The sequence below is a fragment of the Calypte anna genome, chromosome 3, assembly GCF_003957555.1.
Source record: "Calypte anna isolate BGI_N300 chromosome 3, bCalAnn1_v1.p, whole genome shotgun sequence".
Classification (NCBI taxonomy): domain Eukaryota; kingdom Metazoa; phylum Chordata; class Aves; order Apodiformes; family Trochilidae; genus Calypte; species Calypte anna.
This window is the reverse complement of record NC_044246.1, coordinates 33,287,056-33,303,611: the sequence shown is the minus strand read 5'-3', so window position 1 is coordinate 33,303,611 and position 16,556 is coordinate 33,287,056. Positions and strand designations below refer to the sequence as shown.

At 36.1% G+C, this 16,556-nt stretch overlaps 1 protein-coding gene across 1 annotated transcript in view; it reads left to right on the top strand.

Annotated features, from left to right (window-relative positions):
* The window catches only part of UTRN (utrophin), a 352,138-nt gene that overhangs the window by 324,808 nt on the left and 10,774 nt on the right, over positions 1-16,556 (top strand). The window contains exons 67-72 of the mRNA XM_030446581.1: positions 1,587-1,723; positions 3,341-3,379; positions 3,614-3,679; positions 6,840-6,905; positions 12,311-12,469; positions 12,861-13,104. Coding sequence (XP_030302441.1) covers positions 1,587-1,723; positions 3,341-3,379; positions 3,614-3,679; positions 6,840-6,905; positions 12,311-12,469; positions 12,861-13,104 — 711 coding nt within the window. The remainder of the gene's footprint in view (positions 1-1,586; positions 1,724-3,340; positions 3,380-3,613; positions 3,680-6,839; positions 6,906-12,310; positions 12,470-12,860; positions 13,105-16,556) is intronic.

Below are 16,556 nucleotides of genomic sequence, written 5' to 3'. Positions count from 1 at the left end.
TTATCTGCTGTTTTTATTGCTCATCTGATCTGCTTTTCAGAGTTTGTAACTACATATATTAACACATACATTAAAAAACATAGGTGAATAGGGAAGTGTTTTGATGACAGACTAAAATCAGATAATAGTTGGCCTGACCCATTTATAGGTCTCTATAGTACATAATGGAAAAACCTTTCAAAACCAGAAACCTTTTCAGTCTCTTTCCTCTGTGATTATCCATCCTCTTTGGCATCTTTTTATGTTAACAGGCCTTTTCCCAAAGCAGAGGACACAAAAATACAATCCCTAGTTTGTTACAAGGTTTGCTCTAGGAATCTGTAGAAACCACTGCAGGAAGTGAATGGCCACGTTTTCTTCACTGCAGTTACAAGAGGAAATGCTTAATTGTATCTGCTACATATCATGAGAACTGTTCTGCTTAAAAGTACTCAGTACAATCTGTAGGCACATACATATTAAAGGCTTAGCATATGCTATTGCTTCTTCCTGCAGATCATTATTGCTGTTTTCACCTTGTATTTTATGCTTGTATGTTTTACCGCTGCTTTTGTAGCAGAAATTGAGTAGTATTACCAAAGCAGTGCTCCCATTCTTGCTCCGACTATTTCCATTTAAACTGTTTTTTTTAAAGCAGTTGCATCAGTTTTAAGTCTGTTCTAAAGAACATAATTATTTTAATGTGGGGCTGAGGGATGGGGCTAAACAGTTGTCAGTTTTGGATGAGGCTGCATTGATGGGGACTAGTTAAAAAATGCTGGTGAATGGTGGGAGTTGCAGATTATAACATGAATTTAGACCTGAAGAATATTTTGAAGAATTTTTGTACTAGTCTGCTCCTGCAGTAGTAAAGAGGCAGCTCTATCAGTCTGTATGTTATTTCAGGCATTAATTGTTTTTAGCAAAACTGACCCTGGCTGAGACTTGGAACGGTGCCTGTACAATGGCTCTTAATTCATATGTGGGTTTTTTTGACCCTGGACTGATACAGTCAGTGGCAAAAACCTGTAGAAAGAGATCAGGTAACTTGAGAAAATGCTTATGGAAAAGTTTGCCATTGCATCAGGGAATGGCTTACCATGCATTACTCCCATCTTGTGGTAAAGTTTTCCAAATAGAAAACAACAGAATAGAATGGGAGGCAGTGACTATTTTGTTGGACTTCGTGATTATTAATGGCTGTGTTAGTGGGGTTTTTTTATTTGCTTGTTTTTGTTTGGTTGGTTTTGGTTTTTTGTTTTTTTACCAAGGCTATTACTAATAACTCTATTTTTTCAGCAGAATCATTACAAAGTTTTTCTGCCTGTGGGGTGAGTCACAAGCTTCATGTGTATGAGAACACTGTCAAGATTTCTTTCAGTCACTGAGAATAGCTCCTTAGATCTGGCAAACTTGATTTGCCTTTTTCTTTTTCCTGAAAGTTAGATGTGTTTGTAGATGTGTTACTGTTATTATGCTACCATATTTCAGGATGCTAAAAAGACCATTTTAACATCATTAACATTTTTAAGTTACAGGACAGTAACAGCATAGCAATCTCAATGCTTTGTAGCAATGTTTAATTCAATTTCTTGTAACTTTTTAAGACAACATCTGGGGAAGATGTACGGGACTTCACGAAGGTGCTGAAGAATAAGTTCCGGTCAAAGAAGTATTTTGCAAAGCATCCCCGACTTGGCTACCTGCCTGTGCAAACAGTATTGGAGGGTGACAACCTGGAGACGTAAGTTTGGTTATAGAACAGTTCTTCCTGGTGTCACTGGCCTATACTATTTAAACAAAATAGTGAAATCTGAAAAATAATTCCCAGCAGTTATAGAGCCTTGAGCTGTATTATTTTCTATGAGTTGTTTTACATCATATGCAGGTCTTACTTGGTTTTGGGGAAAAAAAATGACATACCTTATACTTTGATTTTTTTTAAAGCTTTTTCTCATGAAGTCATGGACTTCAGGAAATAATGTTGGAGGGAGCTTAATGGCTGTTTTGCAGCTAGTTGTGTAGCTTTGGGGAGACTGGGCTTTTGGAACTGCAGTACTTAACTTGGTTATCTCAAAGTCCCTGGAGTAAGAATCTCCCCGCTAATCAAGTTCCTGCAGCCTTCAGAAATATAAGTGACCTAATAGAAGAGAGCACTCTCAGTGTCTCTCCACAGTATTGCTTATGGTGCCAGCAGAAATATTCCACTTTATTTAAAATATTCCACTTTATTTACTTACTTGCTAGTTGTCAGCAAAATCCAGTCTTAAAAGAGTAAAATTAAGGTGTGTCAACAGGGTGCTAGGAGTATTTACATGGATTGACTCTCTTGAAATCTTGGTGTCTGCAGTACCTACTGTGTTGTCTGAACACAGAACTGCTTAGCTAGCAACAACAAATATGAAGCTTCAAGTGCTCTGCTTGCGTGTGACAGCCCAGTGCCATTGTCCACATTCTGTTTTCATGACCAAAGAATTGTGCATTTGATTTACAATAAGCAAACAAACCCTGCTCTCTAGTGATTTGAGAGGCGGGAGGAAATAAGCTAAAAATTGGCATTATTGATGGCCTGGCTTCTAAGAAAGCAGCAAAGTCGTTAAAATCTTATTCACTTCAGTTGCCACCAACACCACGAGAAAGCTGTGATGTAATAAAAGATTGCCACTGGCACCAGGAACTGGAATGTCAAAAACCATGATCACAGGTCCAGGATGAAGCTCTTGGTACCAGTTTTTTTGGGAAATGCAGACATAAATTGCCAGAATTGTACTAAGGGAACTGTTGGTCTCCCCTCCAGGTGGCAAAACACAGTAATACATTCTCTTAAATAAAAAATAAATTAAAAACCTAAATAGTTACTCAAGTGTCAGAATGCAATAAAATGTGTACGACATGAGTTTACTTTTGTTTATTTTTATGCAGCAGGAAAATAAGCATTGATAACTTTGGTTTATTGAGGGGTTTTTGTTGGTGTGCATGGGAGTTTTTCCTCCGATATGTTTTTGTAACTATATTTTTTAGTTACGTTTAAAGGAAAGCACAGCACTTGAGCAGAATTTAAATGAGTTGATAATGGTTTACAAACTGCAGTTCAATCAATAGCACTGATTTGGTATTTTTTAACACATTTAGTTTTAATTTAACAAAATTAAGTCAGCCTGCTGTCTCTTCATGATTCATGGCATTATCTATTGCGGTCTCCTCTCTGCATCAATAGTTGCTGATTCAAATAATCTGGGTGGGTTGCTGGTTAAAATATATGTTTCCCAAGCTTTCTCTTGCTTAAATGCCAATGAAGTGTTTGTTTCACGGTTTCTTTTTCTCACCTCTTTTTTTTTTTTTTTTTTTTCCTTCCTTACAGTCCTATCACTCTCATCAGTATGTGGCCAGAGCAATATGAGTGAGTATAGAGAACCCCTTTGTCTGTAAAGCTTAGTATACCAGTTGGTTTCTTTAAGTCAGATGTTACTAATCTGATGGGCATGAGCTACAGGGCATGCCTGACCCAAAGCAATAACCCCCTGAACAATATTGTGTACTTATTTCTCGTCAGTCTAACTTACTTTAAAAATAATGTTTATATTACTAATTGCTTTAGACACCACTAATTTTTTTTATTTATTTTTTAATCAAGTCCTTCCCAGTCTCCACAGCTGTTTCATGATGACACACACTCCAGGATAGAGCAGTATGCTACTAGGTAAGACATGCACACTTTCTCAGCAGTACATTGCATTTTGTGATTAATTCCTGCAGATTTTAATATACTCTACTGGCTAGACATTATTTATTAAAAAGATACAATTCTTTGTACTCACAAATATGTCAAGTGTTTCTAAATCACCAGCTTCTGAATACAGTCATATTAAATGTAAAATAAATGCATTAAATCTATTGTTGGCGCACAGAATGAAAACTCTTGCAGAATTACTGTGCATTATTCTAAAATGTGCTGGTTTTCTTTTGTTTGTTCATTTTTAACCTTTGAAATACACTGAACTCGTTGGATATATTTTACATATATATCCATATATGTATTTTGGATATTTATATATCCATTTTATATGGATATATAATTTTTCCCTGTAGGATTTTAGGCCCAGGTTATAATTTTCTTATATATTACACTGACAGCGTCCATTACTATTGACTTTTAGTATAGCATATAATAACTACAGATGTTGTGTATTCTGGTTTTTATGGGGTCACCTTAGTCTTGTCATTATAAAATCTCTTTTATGCCAAGTCTATCTTGGTGCTTCTGTGTTTTGTTGAACTCTGTACATTCAGAGTAGGCTAGGAGCTATTCAGAGGTGCTCTCTCAAAAAAAGTAACACCAAAGTATTTTTAGGAAACAGAGAAACTGATCCATATTATCGTGCAAACTGACTTGGTTTTGCTTTGTGCAAAAAAATGTTATTGTTGTATCTGATCTCCACAACTTATAAATTATGTTAACTCTTCCAGGTTTTTGAACAAATTTTCAGAGCTTATGTGTAAGTTAACTGCATTCTTATTTGTGGGAACCATAAGAAAGCATCAAAGCTGTTTGTTAAATAAACAGTCTTTGCGGCAAGGGAAAATAGGGCAGGAACTGCTGAATGATTATTTACTATCAGCCTCAACACTTTTTTTTCCCTAACAATGAATATTTTCACCCTTCATTAGTAGCATAGTACACTGTCAAGGGAAATACTGTAGCACTTTTCGATTATTTGTCATCTGTCATTCAAATGAATCACAAAGCATTTCTTTGAATCTATAACTTAGGCCATGCTGTAATCAATTAAAATCCATGGGGCAAATAAATTGGACTTCTCTAGAAAGGTGCAATGATTTCAGGTCTCCCTATCCCTTTTTTCAGCCTCTAGTACTACAATACTGTGGCTTTCTGTGCCCACATGAAGCTTGAACTCTGTACTCACATGAAGGATCCTAGGTGCAATACCTGTTTTCCCTGTCCTCTCAGTTTTTACCAGTTCTGCTCTGGATTTGACTTACTAAAGGTGGACCACGCACTGTTCAGGGCTCAGTCAGGGTACAAAGCAGATTTAGGTTAGCAAAATGACAAACCTCAAAAGAAATATTAATTACTATATAAGTAACATCTAAAATGTTTAAGGTATTTTTTCCACTAGTCATAAAAAAATCTATAAAAATGGGAAACCTAATTCTGTAGCTTTCCTATAACTTCAATTCTGTGCTTTCTAGTTGTATCTATTATTCTGCTTAGTTCTCATAAACTAGTAAATACATATTATTGTCCTGATGTTTTCAGCTAAGATTCTCTTAAGAAATATTATCAAGGCTTCCCTAGACTGTGGCCTGCAGAAAGAGTATATTAGACCTTAAAATATTGTCACTGATGGAAGAACATTCAAGCCTGAGTTTTCCGTCAGCAACGTCCCCTACCTGTAATCAAGTACTCTCTCCCCATTTTGTTGTGCTGTGTCACATCTGAGTTGGTTATAATTCCCTTTCTCAGCTTTCAGATTCTATGCTGCCTTGAAGCAGCATTTGCAAATCTACAGTGCTTTTTCTATCTTCCTCTCCTCCCTGATCAGGGCTATTTTCTGTTTCCATATCCTATTCCAAGCAAATCCTCACTAAGTGATGGAGATCAAAACCATGATGATGGTAGAATCTCCATTTCTAAGTTGGGATGCCTGTTGGTTGCTAAAAGATTCAGGGCAGGCTCTCCTCTCTGAAAAATGCTGGGGTTTGTACCATTTCCCTAAATGACAACGGACCTACAGACATTGATTTAGACAATTATGTTTCATCAAAGACTTAAAGATGCTGAGCAGCATTACAAAGATGACTTGTGAACATGTTACTGTGGAATAGCTCTGTTTGGAAGGCTCAGAGATGATCAGAGCCACTTAGGAGCTTGTTCTTCCTTCCTGGGGAGGTATTGGAGCACAACATCTCTCTCCAGCCATAGTGTCCCAAGGTGATCAAGACAACTGCATCCTCTGTGTGCTTTCATTTATCCTCCAACCCTGAGGAATAATAACAAATGTATAAATGGGCAAGCTTGCTCTGTGGTAATGACACCAGGGTCCCTACTACTTTAGAGCCTTGATCACTGCTTTCAAAATGAAATTTAAAAATGTCTATATTAATGCATAACACGCTGGCAAAAAGCTGTTTGAAACTAAGATATCTTGAGAAGAAAAACCCGTATTTGGTGCAGTATAATATATATGCACAGCATTGAGTTTTCCTAGAGTTTTATGTATATATCTTCGGTGCTTAAAGTGTATCTTTCCTAGAAAATCGATTGACACAAAATTTCTGCTGTGATTTTAAAGAACTGCATGGCCTTATAGATGCAGTATAATAATCCAGTCCTTTTAGATTAATTCCTTCCAAAGCGAGGAACCATAGGCTATGACTCACTGTAATTACACTGGGTTTTGTATTGCTTTCCAGGACTTGTATGTCCACAGTGTGACCTTATTTGTCAAGTGTCATTTCAGATGTTGCATGTGCTATATTTTAAAAGTATTCATCCTCTTTTGCTTGTCCAGCTTTATAAGAAAATTAAAAAAAGAAAACCGTCTGTGAAAAAACACCTTTCCTTTTAACTGTGAGAATCGTGGTAATAATTATACTGGAGAAAATATCCTTGTTCTTTTCTCTTTGGCAAGTAGAATTAGTTAATCATAGCAAAAGTTTTTCATAGAAGTCCTCTAAAATCTAGGTTTCTGTCATAGAGTCTTAGGAGTTGATTCCTATTCATTTAAACCAAGATTGCCACATCTGAGCTGTTCCTAAGTAGATTTGATCTCCACGTTGCCTCTGTATGAATTGTGCAGAATGTTCTCTGAAAGCCGTGGTCTTTCCGTGCCTTTCAGGCTCGCGCAGATGGAGAGGACCAATGGCTCCTTCCTCACAGACAGCAGCTCCACCACAGGAAGTGTGTAAGTAACTCCTTAAGGTCACGAGGAACTTTGCTGTAGCTACATAGTGTAATCTTTGTAAATTGTAACACAGGATTTAGTCCCACTGAATGTAACTAGTAAGTGATGCCAAGGATGCCTGCCTGACTCATTATTCCAAGCACCAGTTGTAGAAATTGATGTTCAATTGATGATGTAAGGGATCTATGTTTTCTAGCCATTACACTTGAAAAGTGATGGTATTTCATACAACTGCAAAAACAAAGTCACAGATCTGTAGGTTCTATTTTGTATTCCTTTTCAGCTTTTATCATATTATATATGAAAAGAAATCCTTCGATATTAAAGTGGATAATGGAGCAGGTCAATAGTTTGTACTTTTTCCTTGCTGGGGAAAAAAGAAACAAAAAAGCCCCACTAAAAATATCTAGATTGAAGGTTATGCAGAGCCAGAACACTGTTGCTGCTACTTTCTTAAATTTCAGTTTGCCAGCTGCTGATCCATCTGTTATTACTTGGGAATATAAACATAGTCCCACATTAATTTTACCAATGACATTTTCAATGTGTCAGTTCTGTTGCAAAAACCTCATTAAAATGTATCGAGGAACCTGGAAAGAACAGAACCCCTTGAATTTCTTATGAAATAAATATTTTTTAAATGTAAAAAAGACATGAATGTTTTAACCTGTGTCAGTTCTATTAATTAAATCCATGTAGTAAGACTCTGATTCCTTTAAGATATTAATGAATGTCATCAGCTTTTTTCAAGAGGCAACAGAAATTCTTGTTGTTCAGCATTCGTTAGAAAATGCTATTGTGCTCAGTAGTGCTTTCACTTAGTGTTTTAAAATCTAGTCATGACATTATTCTAGCTATGAATGCACTAGCAATTTGAGATTCAAAATATTTTTCTTCAGATAATCACTAGTAATCATCTTTGAATGTTTCCTCTTTCCTGCTTACAACCTTTTTCATGTGTAACAGTTTTTATGCATTTTTGTCATTGATAGGCTCACCAAAGGCAGAAATGTAGCCAAACTATTCGCCTTTGATTTACCTTCCAAAAAAACCCCAAAAAGCCCCCCAAAACCAGCAAACATACTGACTGAAACATACTGTCATTTGGCAAAAATTGAAAGGAGCTAAATGCTCATACACTTGACTGAGTCACTTATTTTGCACATAATGAGTCTACTCATTTGCAACACAAAACGACTGTCCATCCCAATGGCAAAAGGGGATGTGTATGCTTAACTTGTACTGACAATTTAGTTTATCATTTTAGTGTCCTTTCCCCTCTTCCCTCTAAAGATTACCTTTATTTAAAGAAAAAGAACATTGGTAAACTTCTGTACCATGTTCTGAATCTGGTTCTCAGTCCTGTTTTCAAAAGAGGACTGTTACACAAAGGAAATATTAAGGCACAAACTAAAGTATTGAAGTACTCACAAAATTCTGAAGAACTGTGGTTTAAAGTTCAGACTTAAACTATTATAGAGCTATGAAGAAACTATAAAGAGCCATGGATCCAAGTTTGGATCATAAACCTCCTACAGCTGGAAAACTGGCAATTCAGGACTATATTCAGCTCCATTCTTGTTGTTTAAATACATTTTAAAAGAGCACAGTCTAATCATTCTATATTGACTGGATTTAAAGGAGCAATCTGACATTTGGATGCACAATTTTTTCATCTCAGATGCACCGCCTCTAAGCCCATCTGAGTGAAATCCCATTTTCATACGGTATGCTTTTGTATCTTCAGGAGACAATTATCAGTTTGGAAATAAAATTATTTCCTTCTCATAACTGGAGTTCTGTGATTTAATTTTTATTGATCCTCAAGCGTCCTTCAGTTTCCAAAAGCATAGGTTCAATTAATTTTGGAAAGTTACTCCTTTGGCCTTATCAGGTTTACAAGGTAATAAGGTTAATACACTTGATGGTCTGAAGAGTATGGGTAGGAAGTCTTCTACATTTGAGTGACACTAGCAGAACAGCCATCAGTAAAAATCAGTTTTTTTGCAGGATGTTCTGCAGTATGACACTTGCTTAAGGAAACATTTTTCAAAGAAATGTCTTGGGTTTTAATTACCCTGTTGTCTTGAATGCCATTGTGATTTCCTCTGTCTCCCTAACAAGGCTTTTTTAACCTGCCCTTTCCCTGAGGGTATCTGAGTTCTGTTAAACCACATTTCTTTTAATTGGAAAAATATTTATAGATACCAAACAAAAGTCATAGTTTCTGCTCTTGTATGTCCATCTTCTTAACAAATTCACTAATATTCTCATTTCAACTTAAGGCACTGTTGGAACACACATGACATTTTATTTGTTGGGGCACTGTGCAGTCAGGTGCAGGAGTAGGAATTTATGTGTAGGCTTTATGTGTACTTATACTGAATCTTTTTAATTAATATGTGCACACTTTTTTTTTGAACCTGAATGATAAACTGTGTTCTCTCTCTTCAGTATGCTTTAACAATCGGTTTCTGTGCTCCCTCAAGATGTGACATTGAATCTCTAGGACTTTCTGCCTTAGCAAAGCCATTTTGGTGACAGTGAGGGGATTCTGCACAGTTTGCAGGGCTGTAGAAGCCCTTCTCTGTACCACAGAGTTTGAAGCCCCAAAAGTGATTATATCACTTGTCAAATAATTAGTTCTAAGGGATAGGGTTTTTTATCAAGATAATTAAAGAATTAAGAGGTATCATGTGGTTTTCATTATCATATCAGAACTTGATCCAGATTCCATTAACTGTACTAGATGTTGGTTTAGTTTTATCTACACTAATGCAAAATAACAAAGGAAGTGATTACGAGTTTCTCAGAGATCACTCAAGTGGTAGAGAAGAGCAGGCAGGCAGAGGTTTTTTCTGTAGGCATGGAAAAAAAGAAGCACTGTTCTGTTTCTTCTTCACGCTGTCTGTGGGTTGGTTTTTTTTTGAGAGAGAGAGATTTATATTCACATACAGCCCCAATTATATGTTAATTATAAAGCTGTATTGAATTAAAAATTCATTAGATTTATTCCATTCACATGGGAAGATTATTAGTATACTACTCATGAGTTGAATTCTTCCTGTGACTATACTACTGACTAAATCCAAGACAGATAAAAAGTGAATATATATTATTTCCTGTAAACTTTTCAGTTCTTTGTTAAAACTGGAAGAACTTGCTAAGTAGGTTTCTTTTTCAGTTTTATATATAACATCCTGCAAGCCAGTAGTTTGCAAAAGACAGGATGAAAGAAAGTTTTATGTGACCAGAGCTCTGTGGCAGGATCTCTGCACACCTGACAGTTTTCAACCTTTATGTTATAAATGAACTTATATAGAATAGACTGTCATGAACATTAAAAGTGAATAGAACTGTCACGGGCTTTATTTTGTTTTACTTTTTAGTGTTTAGTTCTACCTGATGTATGTTTGTTTGATTATAATGGTCAAGTGTTCAAATCTCATTGACAAGTCAGAAAGTTGCAGACCTCCTGATAGCTTTGAGTAGTTAGTGAATAGTTATTCTTCAGAAGAAATAGTTCAGGGATGTTCTACCATAAGATTAGTCTTCAGTGAAAAGTTTTTCTTAAACAGTATTACAAAGAAATAGATGACTGGTTGACAGAACTGCTTTTCTAAAAAAGAGACACCAGGAATCAGAATGTAGTAAATCTGTGGATATTTTGGCTTGCAAAGTTGGGATTTTTTAAAAGGTATATGGATGTACTGAAATGCCCTGAAGTCTAAATTTAGCAGGATAAACTAGGTTCTTCTCTTACACAAACAGTATGTTTGCAGCTCATTTGTTACAGTCAAAGGCATTTTCTCCTGTTACCAAGAGGTTTGAATTTATTTTTTATAAAACCCCCAATCCATATGTGGGCCTGTATAATACCTGTTGTGTTTTATTTGTTGTATACATTTATGTATAGATATTTTGTCACCACACAAATAACATGTTTCTTCCAGGGTGTAAATTTTTAAATAACTGGCTTTACTATTCATTAAAATGAGGCTGTACATTTGGATCTTTTGTGATCAAAGTTGGAAAATCTAAAGTAGGAAATCTAAAAAAGCCTCCTGAATAGGTCCATTACACTTTTACTTGGCAAATAAATACTTTAAATAATGAACTTTCTATTCTTTGTATTTACTTTCAAAGGCAGTCCTTGAGGGTTCTTTTCTTTGTCATACCCCATTCAGCTAAATAACAGAATTCATAGGTCTCTTTCCTTAATGATATCTGAATATGTGTATGTATACTGCTCATATGTTCCCTCTGCTGCTAAATTTGCCTTAATTGCAGATCCTTAGGATAATGTTTGTAGGGATATATGCTCATAGGGTATGCAGTCTGTTGTATAGCCAAGTAAAGAAGAGAATTTAAGGAGGGTTTTCTTCCGTATTAGTACTGCTGTAGCAATTTCTCTCTTAAAAACATGAATACTGTGGGTTTCTCTGCTGATGATTTATCTGCCTTGAATAAGCAAGCAAGTAAACTTTTCTTAGGACACGGTATTCTTCACCTTCTATCCATCTGACTTCAGTATGCATAAAGGCCAGCAACTGGGGAAGAAAAGCACACCTACAAAAACCCCACCTCATTTGAACCTTCTAGCATAATTCAAAATGTCAGGACTTCTGTGTCTCCTTACTAGAAAGTAATTTCTATGCAAGTCAGAAAGAGGACATTTTCTTTCTATTCTTACATCTGTGTGTGGAGGAGGATATTTACTACCCTTGAAGACTTTCAAGGAAGTGCATTTGTATATCAAAAAAGAAAAAAAAAATCTGGAAATAAAATGCTAACTCAAAACCTATAGCATTTTGCAACATTGTCAGTCTCTGTGCACTGCAAAGCATTAGCTAGCCACTTGATTCATTGCTCTTGGAGAATACTGTGTGGATTTTTTTCTCTCTAATTTTAATAGTGAAATCTGGCACACCAAAATTATCTATTTATGGTCAAAAAAGAAAGAAAGAAAGTTAAATACCAGATAGCTTGTTTGGTTTTATTTATTTTTAAGGCATTTCAAATCAATCGTTTTTGGTTTATATTATCTCAGATTTTTGCTTTTGCTATTTCTTTTTGAAACACCAGCAGCATTTTCTCTTTATTGTGTAGATTGAAGTAAACTCATCTTTTACGCTACTATTGATCAATCTTCTTTTCCCTTCTTTTCCCTGTGAGTTACTTGTTTATGTGCTTTCCTGCAGTATAACTTTTTAGAAACAAATTTTGATACCATTTTCTGATACCCACACCTGACACTTCTGTACTAGATTCTTGCAGGCTTGTTTCCTGCTCAGAGTCCTTTTTGATAAAGAAGTAAACAAAAGCCCTCAGCTTGACAAAGATCTTTGCTTCTATAATAAACGTGTTATTGCTCTGTCTTTATCTGTATTGTTTTATTGTTCTAGAGAGGATGAGCATGCCCTGATTCAGCAGTATTGTCAGACACTGGGAGGAGAGTCACCTGTGAGTCAACCACAGAGTCCTGCTCAGATCCTCAAGTCCGTGGAAAAGGAAGAGCGAGGAGAGTTGGAGCGCATCATTGCTGACCTTGAGTTAGAGCAAAGGTCTTGTGATCATCTTACCTGGTGTCTGAATTGTCACCTCTTTGTTGTTTGAAGCATGCAAGTAGTATGAATAATAGTCAGAGATGAAAAGAGATGGACCTAGGAGTCATTTTAGTAAAATGGAAGATTTTAATTGAAAAAAATTAAAAAAAAAATCAAGGCATATGTCACACGTGGTCTTACTGTTAGGTAGAAGGGGATGGGCCTGCAACAAAAGACCTTAGTTTTAGCTCTACTTCATTGTCCAGGGCTTTTTTCCCATTAACTGCAAGTCAAGATATTACCTTTGCATGAGCTACTTGTCTGTAGTTGTAGGTGATTCTAATAGTTAATCTAAGAAATCTTTTTATCATTTGGTTAAGTCATCATTCTCCTCTTTTCAATATACCAGGAGCCTACAGATAGAATATGAGCAACTAAAGGAGCAACATCTTCGGAGAGGAATAAACCCCCTTGCATCACCTCCTGACTCCATTGTGTCACCTCAGCATGCTTCAGAAGATGCTGAGCTCATAGCTGAAGCTAAACTCCTGAGGCAACATAAAGGTCGCCTGGAAGCAAGGATGCAGATATTGGAAGATCACAATAAACAATTGGAGTCTCAGCTTCACCGACTACGACAGCTACTTGAGCAGGTAGATGTCCACTGTCATTCTCCTGTGTTGGTTTTGTATGATGGATTTCTTGTTGAAACAATAAACTGGAATTTTACTGTAGGTATTTTCACCACACTAGCTTGGCCTGTTGCACTCTATCATTTCAAAGCTGAGGAGAGGGGTTTTTTTCCTGCCCTCTGTTATAAGCCATGGTGGAAGTCAAATGAGCACAAGATGATTAGAGGTGTTGAAGTGGTGATCAAGGTAACTTGTGAAACATTGAGAATCACCCAAGTGCAGTAGTTTTTCATTAATTAAAAAAGCAGGGGGAAGAGAAGATATACCCTTTCAAGTAGCAACGCCAGTCACAACCTGCATTTGACTTCAGTTTTCTCATCTTTCCTTAAATAATTTATTTATTGCCACAGTTAGTCACCAAAATCTTTCCTAGCATGCCAAAGACAGATGGCCACAAATATGTCTTAACATGCAAAGGAGCAATTAATTCCATAAAAAATGAGTTTTCCTAAGTAGCTTATTTAGATTAATTACCTACAGGAAAATGATCTTCACATGAATAAATATTGAAGGCAAGAGCCTGTTAGCACATGTCAGTAGATAGAGATTGTGGGGTTTCTTTGCTGGGGGAAGAAATGTTGATTGACTGTATAAACCAAATATCAGAATGGCATAAGCTCCTTCTGTAGATGATGTTTTCATTACAGAGCTAAAGATAATTTTTTGTTTGTTTCACTGGCTGACTTTGTCATTTTTCTAGGCAGTTTTGACTGAATAGCAATGATCCATCTGTTTGTTCCAGTGGCTTCCCTACCCCTCTAGGAGAGTATTTTTGTGGTTGTTACTAACATTCTAGCATCTTTAATCACTGTTTGAGGAGCTTTGGTATTTAACAGGGAAGATAACAATCCATGCAACTGCTAACAATCATTCATGATGTATCTTGAGAACTGTGGCCAATATTAGCTCTTTCAGAGAAGGGTTTAAAATCTGCCAAGAAACAGCTGTAGAATAGAAACACACAAGTTCTGGCAAACTCATAGTCAATCACAGCTTTAAATTTTCCTGTTTTCTGATTTAGCTGTGGGTAATCTTATAATTTGTAATCTTCTCAGTATCCTTAAAACAATCTTAATAAGACTTTCAGGGGTATATATATGTGTTGTGATAAAGTGGGCAGGCTAAGGGACAGTAGTTTCTTAGAAGTTCTGCCTCTCCATTTTGCAGCTTCTGGTTTCTGACCGGGTAAGTCAGCACTGAGTTGAGTTTTTTCCAGTATTTCTGATTGTTTACACCTCCTTGACTATATACTGTTGCTCTTGTTTCTGGCCTCTCTGACAGTCATGCTGTGCTTCAGATTGTTCCAAACGTCTTTTCTGAAACTGTTGCTGTTTCTCTGTTTTTTATTGGAGGGGCTGGGGAAAAGTCAGGTTTATGAGAAGGTCTGCATTATTGCATTTATAATATATATATAATTATAATATGTATATAATGTAATTATAGATATAATTATATAATATGTAGTATATTTTATATATTATAATATATAATATAATATATAATATATGTTACTTTTCAATATGACTACATAAATATATCCTTACACTATTTAATGGGTTTTTTTGACCAGCCACCAAGCAGGTTTTTTGCAGGCTCTCTCCAAGGCTGCTGAAACTACTCCCATGAAGATGATTCAAAAACTATAAATAACTTGATTTTTCAGTATCTTCTCTAGAGCTTCTTTATTTTGACATTAATAGAATTATGAAGCAGCATTGAATCCCATTACTGTCCTATTGCATTTCCAAAAGAACCTTTTTTCAACATGTTTATTTTTCTGTCACCTAGTCAAGGAATGAGAATACCTTTAACTCAGTGATGAGATGATTTGCCTGGAAGATTCTCATAAGCCCAAGTGGGAAAATATCAAGTGGGAAAATATTTAACAACTCTGTAATTCCTGTAATAATAATTACTGGTGTTAAAGGTATTACAGGGCTTTTTGTTTGGTTTTCTTTTTCCTTGACTGGCATTTTTTGCCATCTCTGTCTCTTCTGTCACTAGCAAATCTTTCAACTTCTCCACTCAGTCTCCTCTCTGTTGTTTGGGTTAGTAACTTGCCAATGATTCTGGAAATACTAGGACTTTTTAATTTACAAGATACAGAATGAGTCTGTCTACACACAGATATTTAGGTATAACATTCATGGAATTCAGAAACTTTCCTGTAGTCACTGCTTAATCTAGATGAGAACATTCCAACACGTTCTTTAGGGAGCAACTTCATAAAAAATGCTTGCATCCTCACTGAACAGTTGCCTATTCAGGTCATAATTCTGAGGTTACCATACTATTTTTATTTTAGCAAGCCCAAAGGATTGGTAGCTGTCATACAAGGTTGTCACTTTTGTCTACTTGATTGATTGTAGTGCCAAAGAGCAAGGTGAAACAGAACTGGCATGTGACAACTTTGATACCAATGTGTTCTTAATAGAGAGGGGGAAAAATAATAATCCTTTTCCACTTTTCTTTCTTCAGCCCTTTAAGATACGGCATGCACAAAGTAGAAGTCAGACCTATTATGAAGGACATTGAAAGTCTATTTGCATTTTTCTCTGCTCTTCTGAGCTACTGAACAGATTCATACTGGATTTGATACTGGAGTTGGAAGGAGCTAAGATCTGTCAATGGGTATATAGTGAGACTGAGAGAATAGGAACTGCAGCTCCTCTCCAACTGAAAGAACAGGAGCATTTTGAAAAGAGTAGTAGAGGCTTTTCTTTTTTTTTTTTTTTTTTTTTTTTGGCTGGGAGAATAAGTCTGGAACAAGAAGAAACATCTATAATGTTTCTGCAAAGGGAATTGGCCTTTTTTGAGGTATTCTGTCAATCAGAGGTTGGAGTAAGGGAGGCACATTTTGTTTTGCTCTTTACCAAAAGCAACAGAAGTCAAGGGAAGAACAGGTGTCTTCTCTCTCCATTAATCCAGCGCCCAGTTCAGGTTCCTCTTTCAGAAAGACACCAGCAGGAGATACAGCAAAATAAATCAGTGTAGATCAAAACTGGTTAAAATAAATTCTTCCTTTGAAACAATTTTAAAACTGCAATAACGCAGCAAAATCCCTCAATTTCAGAGTTTGCAGGAGAACTCATATGTCCCCTTAGATCTTTATATTCCTTTTGCATAAAAAGAAGCTTGAATATTCCAAGAAATCAGGGTTGGAAACTTCCTCCTGATCTCTAGGCACATGCTCAGTCTCTGCTTTTATTATCCAGGAAGAAGAAGCAGGTATATACTCACATCTATTTTATTATCCTTTCTGGCTTAAGAGTTGTCTGCTACATTGTTTTGAACAAGAAGGGGTGAAGTTCAGGGTGCCTGAAGGGGACTGATGATGAAAGTTACTAGATGATGTAGATGGTATACAACTGGGGTCTAGAAGAGCATGATTTTTCTACAGGTTTTTTCTCAGG